Source organism: Mastigoproctus giganteus, chromosome 9 (assembly GCF_048544385.1).
Source record: "Mastigoproctus giganteus isolate SK-2022 chromosome 9, ASM4854438v1, whole genome shotgun sequence".
Lineage (NCBI taxonomy): Eukaryota > Metazoa > Arthropoda > Arachnida > Uropygi > Thelyphonidae > Mastigoproctus > Mastigoproctus giganteus.
This window is the reverse complement of record NC_143583.1, coordinates 115,451,284-115,468,544: the sequence shown is the minus strand read 5'-3', so window position 1 is coordinate 115,468,544 and position 17,261 is coordinate 115,451,284. Positions and strand designations below refer to the sequence as shown.

General features: G+C 36.8%; 1 protein-coding gene across 1 annotated transcript in view; it reads right to left on the bottom strand.

Moving 5' to 3' along the window:
• LOC150080665 (alpha/beta hydrolase domain-containing protein 17B) overlaps positions 1-16,228 on the bottom strand; it is a 63,221-nt gene extending 46,993 nt beyond the window's left edge. Inside the window, exon 1 of the mRNA XM_090381147.1 lies at positions 15,425-16,228. Within this exon, the coding sequence (XP_090237273.1) occupies positions 15,425-16,083 (659 nt within the window). The 5' untranslated portion in view covers positions 16,084-16,228. The remainder of the gene's footprint in view (positions 1-15,424) is intronic.
• Positions 16,229-17,261: the final 1,033 nt, after the last annotated feature.

Here is a 17,261-nt window from a genome sequence, read left to right as displayed (position 1 = left end):
AGTTTTCATTTTTACCTTGCATACTTGTATTGAGGTTATTAAAATGCATAAATAACTCTTGGAAATCCAAAATTCACAAAAGCACTCGTGTTTTATTTCCTCAAAAAACGCATCTCTTTTCAGAGTTTGTGTACACAACATGGCACCTTCTCCCTTAAGAGCCATCTCACTTCTGTGTGTAAAATTAAAACGTCTATACTGTAAATACATATCAATACAAATTTGCTTAAATAAATGAGTCTTTAATGGTCTGCTTTTAATGTTATTAACCATTTCGACAACTTGGTTTAAAAAAAAAAAAAAAACTTTTTGCAATTCAATTCCTAATGTTTTGAAACAAGGACCTCCTTATGTAGAAAGCAATGAGTTATAATAACATTGGGATTTTGCTGTTTTATGAGCACTGTAAACCCTATCATAGATGGAGCCCCCATCTGTACAAATGCCAATGCATTGTTTCCATGAACATTTCCATTTTTCAAGGTAGGCAGTTAAAAGTATTAAAGATGTCTTGACCTCTTGTAGTACTTGGCATTTCTTTGCAGTAAAAAATATTTATTTACTATTTGGTCTCTATCAATAAAACGAATAAATGTAAGTAGCTGCACTTTGTTACCGGTGTCAGTAGATTCGTCAATTTGCAAAGCAAAATCTGAAATTTATTCCATACATTTTCTATTTCAGCTGACAGTTCTGTAATTACTCTACGAAGTGCATCATTTGAGAGGAGAATTTTGCTTATTTCTTGTTCTACTTCCTTTCCCAACATTGTTTTAACAATCTTTCTTCATGCCACAAAATAGTAGTAGTGGCATGTGATGCAAGAAAGCAATTGTATAAGCTTATGCAGCATCAGCCAAAAAAAAAAAAAAAAAAAAAAAAAACCACACCATTCCCTCCAAATGCCTGTCCAGTTCCTCCTTAAATTTATTCAACCTATCAACTTCCACAATGACAGATGGAAGTTTGTTCCAACAATTAACCACCTGCTGGCTAAAGGCAAATTTCCACACATCTATTCTACATGTCTTTCCTCAATCTGAATTTATGCCACCCTTAGGTTCGTAATCTGAACAAGTGGAAGAATCCCATCAGAATTCAGCGTGCTCAACCCATTCAAGACCTTACACACCTCAATCAGATCACGGCGCAGGTGCCTAGTCTCCAGCCACTGCAATTTACAGAACTTAAGCCTCTCTTGGTAAGAGGATCCCTTCATTCCCCTCACCAATCTTGTTGCCCTTCTCTGTACACGCTCAAGTAAATCTACATCCTTCCTAAAATGAGGCCTCCAGACCTGTACGCAGTACTCAAGGCGTGGCCTGACCATTGCCTTATTACAGAGGGATAATCACCTCCTTTTCCCTGCTAGCAAAATTCCTATATATCATTGACAAAACCACATGACCTGTCCTGGCAGCCTGTCTGCATTGCTCAGAAACCTTCATATCTGCCTGCACAATTACTCCCAGGTTTTTTTCATTTTCTACCACCTTAAGTGTAGTACCACACAGTTGGTATGTTTCTCTGGGGTTACTTCTACCCATATCCAGTACTTTTCATTTGTCAAGGTTAAACTTGATGGGCTAAGAAGTTGCCACTTCTTAGCCCATCTGCCCAAATTATCTAGATTCTGCTGCAGTAGCACACTGCCATTAACAACCCTGCCAACCTTTGTATCATCTGCAAACTTCGACATTAAGCCTGATATACCTTCATCAATATCATTGATAAATATACAAAACAACAGTGGACCCAACACCGAACCCTGTAGAACTCCACTAATAACATTAGTCCAAGAAGAGCAGCACCCATTGATTACCACCCTCTGTCTTCTCCCACTTAACCATCCTTTTATCCATTGTAGCAACTTACCCTTAATACCATTCTGCTCCAATTTGTACAATAGTCTTCCATGCGCAACAGTGTCAAAAGCTTTCCTGAAATCCAAATATATGATATCAAAATTATTTTTTGCATCCAGTTCCTTTGTAACCACATCATAATATCCTATCAAATTTGTCAGACAAGACTTTCCCTTAACAAACCCATGCTGTGTCTGAATTATTGCTGCAGTCTTGTCTAGATGATCCTGCAATGCATATTTAACCAGTGACTCCATTATTTTACCGGGAACAGAAGTTAGACTAACTGGTCTGTAATTACTCTTGTCACCCTTCGATCCCCTTTGTGAATTGGGGATACATTTGCACATCTCCAGTCCGTGGGAACCTCCCCTGAGTCCAAGGACGCTCTCATAATTATGGCTAAGGGTTTGCTTAGTTGCTTTGCCGCCTCCTTTAATATAACTGGATAGATCCCATCCACCCCAGGTGCTTTTCTTATGTTTAACTTCAACAATTTCTCCTCCACTTTGCTTTCAGTTATTCCAAAATCATTAAGTATCCTGCTACAATTTGATAACCTTCTGGCATTTTCAAACCTTAATTCCTCATGTGTGAATGTAGATGCAAAATACTCATTCAGTTTGTTTGCTATCTGAGCAGGATCATCAACAGTCGAACCATCAAAGTCAAGTGGACCCATCAGATTCATCCCCTTCCTTTTAGAGTTTATATAAGTAAAGAAATCCTTGCTGTTTTTCTTAGCATCTTTTGCCAAGGATTTCTCGTAATCTGCCTTTGCCTGCCTAACTTCCTTTGTCACCTGATTACAGACTAGCTTATATCTGCCATAGGCTTCTGAGTTGCTTGATAATTTATATGCATCCCATACATTTTTCTTCTCTATTACGAGTCTCATTAGTTCATTAGATGACCATTTAGGCCTAAACCTTGAACAATATTTCTTAATAGGTATGAAACTTTTAGTAGCTTCCACGATTAATTCCTTGAATGCTTCCCACTTAGAATTTACTGTTGGTAACATCGTCAGTTTATCCCACTGTACAGAATTTAAAAACTGTCGGAGACCACTGTACTCACCTTTACGGAAGCAAAAACCCTTTCCTTTACCCCTGATGGTAATTAAATCTTTAAGTAAATCCCACATCAGTACACTGTGATCACTGCCACCTAGTGGTTCCTTTATCTGCAAATTCTTAATACACGAATGATCACTGCTGATAACCAGATCAAGAGTATTACTTTCTGTGGTTACCTCTGGAACATGCTGCTGCAGAAAACAATCATCCAATAAATCCACAAAAGTCTGACTAGTGTGTGAGTGACCAACCCACAAGTTCCAGTCAATATCTGGGAAGTTAAAATCTCCCATTATAAGACATTCCGATTTGCTAGCCCACTATTTCTCTGTACAATTGTTCATTGTACTCATTCGAGTCATTAGGCCTATAACACACTCCTTCGCAGTGCTTATGTCACACCAAACTGACTCAACAGTGTACTGTTCATCTATATCAACTGGATGCACTTCTTTTGATTTTATGTTTTTCTTAATTAAGAGCATAACACCTCCTCCCTTTCTATACACATTGTACTCCCCAAATTCCAGTTCAGCATTCCTTATATGCTGTGTGACACCACGTCTCTGCTATCCCAACAATATCCACCTTTGATGTCTTGACCAACACTTCAAATTCATTTACTATACTTCTATATTGGTATACATGCAAGCATACATGCTCCTACTCCTATTCTTAGTTACCCTAACACATCCCATATACCCACCTATTTCAGGAGGACTGCCATCCGTCCCTGAAACCCCCAACACTCCGTGTTGCTACTTATTCTAATAGAAGTTGTGCAAGAATCACCTTCACCTCTGCCTACGGCTACTGTTAAACTATTAGTCCTTGTATCTCCCCAAGCTATCAGTTTTCCGACCCACCTAACACTGCCTCGATAGCATCACCAAATATTCTTGCACCCTTTCTATTTAAGCGTATCCCATCCCTATAGAAGCAGTCTCCTGTTAACAAGTACAGTCCAGGCTGAAAAAAATTCTACCCCTTGAGCCTTGCGCATTCTTTCCAGGGCCGAATTGATCGATAAGGCTCTCATCATATACTCCCTTCTATCGTGTCTGGGCAGAATTGCAGACACTTTCAAATTCAACCCTAATTCTCGGCTTTTGTTCAACAGTGACCTGTACTTGTTAAGTAATTCTGCCGGTCTCCTACTCCTAATATCATTAGTGCCAACGTGTACAACTATATCACCTTTTGTGCCTTGTAAATAACTGACTCAGGTAGAGTATGTGACTTACATACTCTACCTGACAAATACATTTTTTTTTGTGCAACAATTTCAGATCTCATAAGCGATTTGAGCCTTTTCAGAAACTGCTAATCTTTTTTTAAAAATGATTGTTTCAATTGCTGCTCTGACAATCTTTTGAAATAATTTCAATCTTTTTCTTAAAGATGGAAGTGTTTAGTTGTAAAATTGCTAGGAACCATGACTTCATTCAACGTTTTTTTGTTACATACAACAGTGTGAAAGACTTCTTTGTTTCCAGTACAAGAAAAACCAAACTTTAAATAACTGTTGCAATATTGGCAATTAGGTAGTGTTTTAACTTTGACTTTTGTTGCTTTTGAAGTAAGCTGCTTTCAGATTCAGTCATAAATGCTACGTTTCCTCTTAACAAATTTATCCATTTTTATGGGGTGCTATGTCATAAAAAATAATAATAGAAAAGCTGAACTGCATATACATACAAACATACAGTATATTGAATTGTGCAGTTAACACAGTCACAGTGCACATGTAGCCTATTCTGTAACTCAGTTGGAGAGAACATGTAGCCTATTCCGCCGTCTGTCTCAAACTAATAAGCGAGTTACCAGTCTGCATCCTAAGCAGCCACATGCATTTTGAATGCATTTCAACTCTCCTTGGTCACATTGATAATGGATATAATAAATCTCTATACAAATGGGTTTCTTCTCATTTTTAAAATATACTTATATATTTGCAGCACACCTAGCCACACCATTTAAGAATCACTAAGCTAGAGAAAGGAAAAATAAGGAGATTCTAAAGAACTGGTAATATAAAATGCCATACCATTTTCAAAACAGAAGAAAAAACCTTCACATACACACAATTTCTTTAAATCTTTCTCCACATTTAAATTATATTAACATGGATTTTGAAATTTCATCAAAATTGGCCTTTAATGATTGCATTATTGAAATGTTTTCTGAAAATTTACTTTCCAGCTTGTTTCAATAAACTTGATAATTTTTTGCCTTTAAAATTTATGTGGAGTGCCGTGTTGCCTAATCTCTTATTAGAATTTGTTCAAATAAATTTTTCTGTGCTTTTTTTAATACATAAAAGCAGTAATTTCCAGTACATAAATAAAACTGACCCTACCTAGCAGAATATATCTACTACAAGAGTAAACATATGGTGTTCAGAGTAGTTTCAAAAGCATATTTTATTTGTAAGAAATACCACATATTCAGAAGAGTGGTAGAGTAGATACAACTTACTGTTATAATAATACATTAATTTTTGTTTTTAAATGTAAAAACAAATTTTTTGTTTTTTCCCTGCATTAATACAAAAATTAAACTTTAGTGCAATCAAAAATTGTATGGGTTCACAGTGCACTGTGAATTAGATTAATTCACAACACTTTCTGCCAACTGAATGAACCAGTTACAGGAATATTTCTACAGTAAACAAGACTGAAGTCATGAAAATAAGAGGCTTCTGGGTCATTCCATGTCAAGTGGCCTAGGGTCCTGCTCAACCATCTTAAATTTTGTTGAAACTTGGTGTGGTTGTTTAAACAGGTTTCAAATGAAGCTGTGCAAAATTTCAGTTAAAAATATAGTATGCTTGAGACACCAGCACCTTTTTTTGTGGAGGTCACTTGTGCTATGCAGAATAAATCACAAATTTTCAAAGTTTTAAGTGTTACTGTTGCTCAACAATGAGAGGTAGTGCTCTGAAACTTGGTATACCGAGTTAACTTTTGGAAGAGAATACAAAACCTTTGGTGTCCAGGCTCAAAAGCCTTCACATTTTTTGCAATGCAGTCTAAAACTGGCACCAAAAATTTGTCACAACAAATTTAAGCAAGACTTTTGAAAGTCAACTTTGAAATAAAAACCTTTGGTACCTTCTTTGGACATGCCTAACTAAATATCAGCACTTATACTTGTTTTCTGGCAGAGATATTTTTCTTCAAAGATTGACTCAAAATCTGAAAGTCAAATTTAACCTATCTTAAGGGGCAAGTATCTTAATGTGGGACACCTTCAATTCTCTCAATTGTGCCACAACTGGAAAGAGCAGAGTTTCAGCTACAAGGATTATGGTTTATCTGTTTTGTGTCTTTGCACTTAAGGCCTTAAAATTAAGTAGTAGTTTTATGTGCCATATTATTTTGTGAGATCTTTTTTGTTGCAGAACACTTCCTTAATCCTGTCTAATGTTTAGGATAATCCAGAAATAGAGTATATTCTAGAAGAATACCCAAGAATTATAGAATATTCTAGAATCCAAGAACATTCTAAAATTCCAAATAACTGCTAAACATTCTAGAACTCTGGAATATTCAAGATACAAAAAAAAAAAGTATATTTTTAGGTGGTAGATGACTTTCATCAACCGGTGAAATACCACCACTTTGCTTATCGGAGGCTTGAAGGGGTAAAACCCATGTTTAGTCTCTAGAGCAAAGTTTCCGGCATCCCCCTCCCCCCATACTTCTCCTTCAACCCATGCACAGTACTAAGTACTATAGGTTTTGATACCTTTCGTGTTTGGGGTTTTCATAAAAAAAAAAAAAAAAAAAAACAATAAAATAAATAGCTGATATTTAAACCATGCTGTTATTAATGTGTTTTATCTTCACAATGAAGAGTTCATTTATTTTGTTCCTCTATTTTTTATCGTTTGACTGTAATAAAGTAAAATAAGTTTTCATTGCTTGCAGAAAAGTCTACCTATTAGTCAGCATGAAAGCCATGGAATCAGAAGATTTTGCTGGAGATACGCTGAACACATGCACATCAGTCATATGGATAATTCTAAAAATGTCATGTGCTATCCTATACACACAACTGGGTTAAAATTGTTAAAATTGAATAACTGATAGGTCGACGTTGTGGATAAAAACTTCAGAATATAAGTTTCTGCATAATCAGTGACTGCCTTCGACATGACAATTGTAGTGCATGTTTTTCTAACCAACTTAATTGAATATCTGAAGAGTTTCATGACAGAAATCAGGCACATACCATTTCAGTGACGGTTCTTAACTCAATACAAGAATTTCATTAACTTGTGACATCAGAAGGATTTTGATATCAGTGCTTGCCATGGCAAGTCACCATGTGATGGAATTGGTGGAACAATAAAACGATTGGCAGCATGTGCAAGTCTCCAACACCCAATTGAAAACCAAATCCTGACACCAAGAAACGTCTGAATTTTGTGACAAGCATGTGACTGGAATAAAATTCTGTTTTGTTTCTAAAGAGGAAATCGAGCAAGTAAGGCCATTTCAAGAGAAAAGATTCATAGACAGTCATACTCATCGCTGGAACAAGAGAAAGTCATCACTCCATTCCTATTGATGTAAGACAGATTCGTGTTTGCAGAGTATCAAATGACACGCCATCATCATTTGTAGCTCATGTAGATCAGACTAGTGAAACCAATATTCAATATGTGGCAATTGTTAATTTACAACCTGGCCAATATATTGCCTGTATTTATGACAATAATTGGTGGGTTTAAAATATTTGTGAAATTTCATTTGAAGAACATGATGTATTGGTAAATTTCATGCATCCTCATGGAGCAGCTCACTCATTTCACTGGCCTACTAGACAAGATGTCTGCTGGATTCCTGAACCATCAACGAAAAATTCAAGTCGATTACAAAGCAGTGATTCAATATCTTCACACTCACTTGCTTATTTCAAAAATTGTATTGTAAATAAATTTTGTTGCAGTTATAAGTTCTTTCAAGCTTAGAAACCAATAGAACATCATCTTTATGCTTGGAACCCTGAATAAAGACCACTTCTCAGGCTTGGGAACTTGCACTAAAGAAACCCATGCAATTTCTTTTCTTGCCATTTGCACCCTCATTGTAAAAAAATAGATCTTTTTGTGCATTGGCAATATATCCTTTCTCCTTAAACCAAAGGGTGGAGTAATTACACTCCTGTAAATACAAGAGTTCTGTTCTTACAATGTGAAACTTCAAATAAGTATGCAAATATTATATGGAAAATATAAAATGTTTAAGACCATTTTTTAGGCCTTAAGTAGCAAGACAAAACTGAAAAACCACAATTCTTGTTGCTTAAAACCTGCTCTTTCCAATAGTAGAAAAAAAGAGAATTGAAGGTGTCCCACATTAAGATATTTGTCCCTAAAGATAGGTCAAATTTTGAGTATCTTTTAAGGAAAATATCTGAGCCAGCAAACCAGTATAAGAGCTCATATTTAGTTAGGCTGAATTCATGCAGATGTTAAATAGAATGCCCAAAGAAGAAGGTACCAAAGGTTTTTATTTCAAAGTTATGACTTTCAAAAGTCTTGCTTAAATTTGTTGACAAATTTTTGGTGCCAGTTTTAGACCACAATCATTTGATACTCTGCAAAATATGAAGGTTTTTGAGCCTGGACACCAAAAGTTAACTAGGTATACTAAGTTTCAGAGCACTACCTCTCAATGTTGTGCAATAGTAACACTTAAATTTGAAAATTTTTTGCGATTTATTCCGCTTACCACAAGTGACCTCCGCAAAAAGGTGCTGGTGCCTCAAGCATACTATATTTTGAACTGAATTTTTGCACAGCTTCTTTGGAAACCTGTTTAAAACATGTACACCAAGTTTCAACAAAATTGAAGATGGTCAAGCAGGGACCATCTTCAAAATTAGGCCACTTGACATGGAATCACCCTTCTTTCATTTATTATCCTATATCTGCTTTTTATTTTTTTTTTTGTGAAATAGTGCTGGGGGAAAGATTGAAAAACAGAGGATGAGAATTCTTTTCTCATATCTTTTAAAACTTATTTTTTTCCCCTCAAGGAAAAATGTACCCATTCCTGTATTTACAATAGGAACTACATAATTCATAAATTGAGTAAAGTTTTGTTGTTGTAAAAAGAGGTAGTAAAAAGAGCTACATTTTAGGCACAGGTAGAATTAAAAAAAAAAAAAAAAAAAAAAAATTAATACTGAATTTTGTCAAAAATATTTTGTTCAAATGAGTGACAAAAGCGCTACTAATAAGAGAAGTCAGCTGGAACCTAAATATAGTTTCATTAAAAACAGTACAAGTTGTAACAGGATTTTACTGTACTAGCAAAATAACTAATTCAAGATTATTCACATACAAAACAGATGTCTATAGTGTCTTGGGCAAATAAGTTTCCCATTTCTAAACAAAACTACACTGATTTTGCACATATTTTATGTTCCATTACTGTCAACATATACATTGCCTGGTCACTTTGAGGACCAATGTTTGGGTCCTCAAATATCATATGGGTTTTTGCCAATCTGGCAAAAACCCATATAAAAATATGTAAATCGAAGGGGGTCACTTGATATGTGGATTGTCCAGGAAAATCCTATAAAGTCATGTGACTCAACTATTGTACAAATCAGTTCACTGCAATGTTGATCATTCAAGACTAGTGCTATTGAGTTGTTTGTGAATGGAAAAATGCAGGAAAACATCTGTGATGATATCAGTATCATGTACTGGCAAATGATGCACAAGGAAGCAGTCTTATACAGTATCAACCAAAACATAAAATAATTTTTAAAAAAATAAAAAACAGTTCCCACAAACTGTCCATCCAATCCAATAATTTGGTTGTCTAATTCATCCTTACGTTTATTTAAACTACCCACCGGCAAAACACAAGATGGAAGTTGTTCCAACAATCAATCATTCACTGACAAAGAATTTTCAGGAATCTATCCTACAATCAATCCTCAATTTAAGTTTATTTATGTGTGCCATCTGAGCAATATTTAGGATACAGTCTGCACTTAATTTACTCAATCTATTTAAGGACTTAACCTTCACATTAGGTCTAGTTTCCAGGTATACTACAATTTGCACAACTGAAGTCTCATGGTAAGAGTATCCTTCTTTGTGTCCTTGACTAATCTTGTTGCCTCTTCTCTGCACCCATTTAAACAGATCCACATTCTTCATAAAATGATGTTCCAGATCTGTATGCAGCATTCAAGATGTGGTCTAACTGTTGCCTTATACAACAGGACATCTCTGCCTTTGTCGCTGCTTGCAAAAAATTCCTATATATCGACTGAATCCCACGACTTGTCCACACAGCTTATCTACACTACTCAGAAAACTCTGCAATACTGCTCCATTATTCTGGAATTACTGCTACCCATATGCAGCACTTTGCATTTGTCAATGTTAAACTTCACTACCACTTCTCAGCCATTCTGCCTAAATTTTATAGATCTTGTTACCATACCCTTGCTTAGTCATTAACCATCCTAACAACCTTTGTATCATCTGCAAACTTAGCCATTAAGCCTCATCAATATCATCAAGGACAGCATTAACAACATTATTCCAAGTCCAAAAGAGCAATGCCCACTGATAATCACTCTTATCTTCTCCCACTGAACCATCCCTTGACCCATAGCAACAGCTTACTCCTAATATCACACTACTCCAATCTGTACTGAAGTTTTTCATATGGAACTGCAAGAAAAGCTTTCCAAATTAATGATGCCAAAATTATTATTATTATTTTTTTTTTGCATCTAGTTTCCAATGTTACTACAGTCAATTAAGTTAGTCAAACAAGATTGCCCCTTAGGAAATCCATGCTGTGATCACCATATAACTGCATTCCTGTCAAAAAGGAATATTACTTTTTTTTTTTTTTTTTTATGTAAACCCCAAATACGAGAGGTATTAGAACCTATATTACTTAGTACCGTGCTTGGGTTGGAGGTTGAGAAGACGAAAGAAGATATTTGTTGATATTGGACTTGAACTTCCATAGATTGTAATTTTCAGGAAATATATACGAAGGAAGATTGTTCCAGAAAAACGGCAGTTGAATGAATAAACGAGGAAGATGAAAAGTTGGTTCTGTGAGTTTGAAGCTGGACAGTAAATGGATGTTGGCAGCACGTGTTCGGATGGTTTTGAAAGAGAGTGAGAATTATAGAAGCCAATTCAGAAGAACAGTACCCATGGAAATATCTGTAGAAGAGGCATGCAGCAGAAACAGTATGTCTAGGAGACTGAATGGAGAGACTCTGTTAGAGATGAATCATAAATTAACCTAACTGCACTCTTCTGAATGGAATCAAGAAGCTTGAGAGTAAGGTTTTTGGGGCACCACCCCAGATGTGGGAACAATATTCCATGGTAGGGCGAATTTGCAATTTGTAAAGAGTGAACAGTGCTGTTTGGAAGAAAAGTAACACCGAGAGCAAAAGAGAAAACCAAGTTTTTTAGATGCAGAGGAAGCAATATTTGTAATGTGCTTGTGCCAAGAGAGATTAGAAGTCAAGGTAATACCCAAAAGAGATATCATTTTGCCTAGAAATCGGAGTGTCACCAAAGATAAGCATAGGAGCAGAGGAATCCTTTTTGCGAGATATAAGACAAGACTGAGTTTTCGAAGGACTGAAATAAACTAAGTTGTCTTTGCCCCACTGGAGAATTACCTGGAGATTGGCATTTCAGGAATTGGTAGCAGATCTGAGAAGTTGAAGCTGATTGAGCAGAACAAGGTTTCTCAAAATGGAAAGTGGACTGCAATGCACTATCATCACCAAAACTACGGATAGGATTTCCAGTCAATGGAAGGTCATTAATATACAAGAGGAAAAGAGTGGGGGGAAAGAACTGAACCGTGGGGAACACTGGCATTAGTGGAAAAGTTAGAAGAAGACAGAGAGCCATCTACCATCACCCTCAGTGAGCGATCAGAGAGAAAACTGGATAACCAATTACGAAAAACAGTTGTCAAACCATTAGATGGAAGCTTGTTTAGAAGACCTTTATGCCAAACACGATCGAAAGCCTTTGAAATTTCAAGAGCAACTGCTTGTGTTTCACCGAATTAGTCCATAAATGGGTAACATAAGCCAGAATATCACCAGTGGATCGACACTGATGGAATCCATACTAGCGATTGTTGATCAGACGGAAGGTTTCTAGGTAATTTAAGAGTTGGCGATTAATTGATTTCTCCATTACTTTAGAAAGAGTAGAAGTGATTGCAATGGGACGATAATTGGATGGGAGGGATTTGTCACCCTTTTTGGGAACTGGCAGGATATAAGCAAATTTCCAAGCAGAAGGAAAAATACCTTTGGAATAAGAAATGAAAAAAGGTGGCAAAGAACAGGAGTAAGTTCAGGAGCACAGGTTTTGAGAACAAGTAGAGAAATACCATCGGGACCAGGAGCTTTCTTAGCATCAAGATTTGTCAAAATCCTTCTAACATCCTTTTGCCGGAAGACCACAGGAGGCATTGAATGGAGAGTGCTGGGAAGTGTTTTAACAAGATCATTAATACATGAGTTGCAAGAAAAATCAGATGCTAGCAAGTCAGCTTTATCCTTGGCTGAAGTGACAATAGAACCATCTGGTTTGGACAGAGGTGGAAGCAGAGATAGGCAAAAGCTGCAACCAATAGCTTTGGCAAGAGACCAGAATGCTCAGCTACCATTAGGGCAAGAAGCAAGTTTTCTATTCTTAGCCCGTTCAAAGTCTAGTTTGGACTGATTAATAACTGCTTTACAATTGTTGCGAGCTTTAGTGTATGCAGAAAATGAAACTGAAGAATTAGAAACAAGCCAATTACAATATGCAACGTTCTTCTCTTGAACAGCCTTAGCACATTTATTGGAAAACCAAGGTTTAGATAAAGGACGCGATTTTAAAATGGAGTGTGGGATAAAGGATTCCATTCCTGTAACAATAATTTCACTGACACGATCTGAGCAAACAGTGACATCAGAAGTTTTGAAACAGTAAATCCACCAAGGAAAAGAAAAGAAATCTTGCAGGTCATCCCATTTTGCATTCTTGTAATGCCAAACAATGAGGTTGGGAATAGCCATGAGATAAAGGCTCCATTGGAGAAGACAATCACAAAGTTGTGATCTGAGGTGCCTAAAGGACCTCTCACTTCGACCGTGTACTTAGAAGGGTTGTTTGTGAGAAAAAGATCAAGCATGTTGGCTGTATGGTTAGGATTGTCTGGTATTCTTGTAGGTAAATGAACAATCTGTGCAAGGTCATTAGTAATTGCAAAAGCCTCAGCATCTCGACTAGCTGGGTCGGTGTGACTAGAAAACCAAAGCCAGCTGGAGTTGTGAATATTAAAATCACTGTTAGGAAAGTTGTACTGGAAAAAGTCAAGTTGCAAAGGGAAAAAAAGTCAAAGAGCTCCAAGTGATTACTGGGGTTGGGAGAATGGTAGAGACAACAGATGAATTTGACACAATGAGGTAGAGAGATTTTAAGCCAGAGAAGATGGAAAAGAGGAGATTCCAAATTACCAAGTCTCTGACAGGAAATATCGGAATGGACATATGCACAAGTACCACCTTTGAGAAGAAAGGAATCATACAGCGAGTAATTTTGGCAACTGAGATAAGCAGTAGTAGTTGAATCAACCGATAACTGAGATTCTGTCAGAAGAAGTACATGGAGTTTGGCAGACTGCAAGTGGAAATGGACATCGTTGAGATTAGAATTGAGACCGCGCATATTTGTGAAATTAATTAGGAAGTGATTGGGAGGTTTAGATCTTTTCACAGATAAGCTTACTCTATTACTTTGACAATTCATGGTGTATTCAATAGTAAGAAAAAGTGGGTGGAACATGCTGTATGAAGTAATGAAATTTTTCGATATGCTGTAAAACGTGGCTTCAACAATGCCCCCCCCCCCCATACACACTACTCGGACTCCCTCCAGTCACTATCTCGCAGAGTAGAAGTAACAAGATTATACACTAGCTGATCCGGAAGCCTCCTAGAGAGTTACCAATAGGTTCGGTCCGGTGTAGCGGCTGGTCTGCGAACACCGTTTTAGAGCTATACCTCCAAAATGTACCAGCGACTCCGTTATTTTCCCTGAAATAGAAAGTCAAGGTTACAGGTCTGTACTCAGTTCACTTCACCATTTGATGATATACAACTTCAGCTGAAAACATAAGGTGAAAGAGTGAGCTGTTCAACATCTGGTGGAGATTATTAAGTGTACTTGTCACCAGATGGACTGATTGAGTCGTATTTTAACACAGAAACATTACAAGACTCACCATCCACATCATAACTACTAAATACCTCTACAAATAATATATAAAGGGTAGATCTTAATGAATGCCAATGATCTCTGACAACAAGTGTGGAAAATCTGACTGTCTTGGTGCAGAAATGCAAAGAATGAATACAATACAGGAAGACTGGAAATGAGTAATATGGTCTGATCAGTTACAATTTCTTCTTTTCAGCACCAGTGGAAAAATGCACACAAAGCACTGGAACTGTTATGTTGTACTGGCAACAGAAGCTGCTGAAGATGTGATGGAATGTTTTTCTTGCATACCCTTGGTTCCCTAATCCTATCTGGGCAGCACATCTATGCATTGCTGAGGATCAGGTGCACCCAGCAGTGCTGAACATTTACCTCCATGGATAATGGCACTTTCAAGATAACAATGCAACCATCCATTATCCCAGAACTCAACTGTCTGACATTTCTGGAATAAACTGGCAAGGCAACTTTGGAGACAATCTGTCCAAGCTACTCCAGGAATTAAGGAAAGTTTTGTTACATGAATGATTTAATCTTCCTCACAAAACTTTTCACCACCTTGCTGAATGGCAGTCCAAGGTGCTATTTGCTCATGATCCTAACAAAGTGGTCAGGCAGCGTATGCCCACACCTCAAACACTATAATGACGACGGGTATTCTGCCCAATGGCAGGTATGTAATCTTGGGGAGATATATATATGCACACATTACTATAGCAATATTTCATTGCCTTTTATATCTGTAGGTTCAGATCTGACAAGCCATATTTTCAGTCAGTTTGACAGTTCATGGGAAATCCAATCCTTCACCCACTTAAAACAATGTGGATTACCAGCTTGAAACTGAAAAATTGAAAAACAGAATATTGCCCAAGCCCACTTTCCACACAGCTGACAAGTGACTAGGCCAATGACTTTGAGGTACACTTGTAACACATGAAACAAAGTAAAAAGTTACAATAACAATAGATCATAAATTAAATACATCACCTCGAATACCTTGCCAAAATGCTGCGGATAACTTTTCTTACGTACAAATACTGTGTGTGTGTTGTTTTTTACAGTTAAAGTGCTAGCCATTTAATCTTTCATCAAATAATTCTATTCTCAAATTTATGAACGATGAAACTGAATATAAACTCCGAATTACCTCACATGACGTACAAGATACAAATTCTTACCTTGGGAAGGCATCAAAAAACCACGTCCTTTTCGTGTTGGGAAAGGCAACACGCATTCCTGACATTAAAGGTGAATGAAGTATTACTGCCCCCACTTCATATCTGGAAGCAAGATCAACGGTAGGCACAGTTCCTATACTCTGTCCATATAATATAATATTTTCAGGACTAATTCCATAACGTGTTCTTAAAGCATGCCATGCAGCATCTATATCTGCATATAGATTTTTTTCCGACGGTTTCCCAGTACTGATTCCATATCCAGAATAATCGTAACTAAATATATTACAATTGATCCTTGATCCCAGTCCTAAATAAAAACTGCTCATCTGACCTAAGTCAACTGCATTTCCATGACTAAATAGAATAGTAAATCGGGCACTTGGTGTACAACGTACAAACATACATGCAATTCTATTTCCTCTTGTCGTTCTATTATAAAACACTTCGATGCCCTCCAGTTCTCGTTGGGAATACTGCCACTCAGCCTTTTCTGAAAGATTTAGAGTGAACTTAGTACCAGCTTCGTCGGCTACAAAGGAATATGTCGGTTCTGGAGGAAGAAATGCTAATTTTGCGGCGATGCGAGAAGGAAACGGCGGACAACAAAACAGGCAACAAAGTTCACTGAATGATAAACCATTCATTTCTCTTGGCATTGACGCAACCCGTTTCTGAAAGCAACAACTAATAAAAAACACAAACTACACCATATTAGAAAGAAACTCGTAACACGAGAAAAACGGAAGATATACAAACATCAGCTACGAAAACCAAAAAACTCATTTTTGACAAAAGATGTCCATATCCTTTATATAGCGTCCATTGCAAACCAATTATGACGTCATATCAAAAGCAGGCATCTAAACTCCAACACTTGTATTTTAAAAGTGTAAACCAATTCTTAAAATTTTAGTACAAAAATAAATTACTAAGTATTATCATTACTGAAGAATGAAAAAAAAGAATTACATTTCTTCAAATATTTCACCAGTGCCTTGAAAATCTCCTGAGGTTAGAATATAGATAACCACGTGCTCCAACCAATATGTAAAAAGCCAAAAAAATACAATAAAAAAATAACCTATATATATATATATATATATATATATATATATATATAATGTAACACTTTTAATGAGTCTGTGGGTCTGCTAATAGCCACGAAGCATCAGTATATTTTTTGATAGATTTGCCTGTTTTCTGTACCCTACTTTCATGAAAAAACCACCCTCGCCCGAAGCCAGCTAACAGTGATATGGTGTGAAAAAATATATATATACATATATTAAAAATATTCCTCTCGTCTAATCGGGATACGAACACAAGCGATAGTAATCCCGGGAACAGTAATCGCTTGCAAACCGAGGAGACAGCGTTTGAGATATTTGGTGGAAAAAATAATGCAAAACATCCAAAAGGGTTGGCTGTTTTGTATTTGAAAACGGATAATGAAGATCATGATGTTAGTGGTGAAATTACCATATCATACCATCTGCCACGGTAAGAAAACTTTGGTTTGATATGGTTGTTAAAGAGCACAGAGAGACCGTCTAAAAAACTTGTGATGGAGAACCCAGAATTTCGCCTTTCCAAGAGATGTCAGTCCCTTGCAATACACGCATTAAAATATCTGTAGTGCGTGAACTTTATGATACTCTCTCTCTCTCTCTCTCTCTCTCTCTCTCTCTCTCTCTCCTTTATAAGATAAAAACCGAATTTCACTTAGTCGTAAACTATGTAACCGCGCCCAAAGCCATCGAGGTATCACAGCTGATAGAATCGCTGTCTTCCCCACATGGGAGGAAAAGACCTGAGTTCGAGTGCAGTCGAAGAC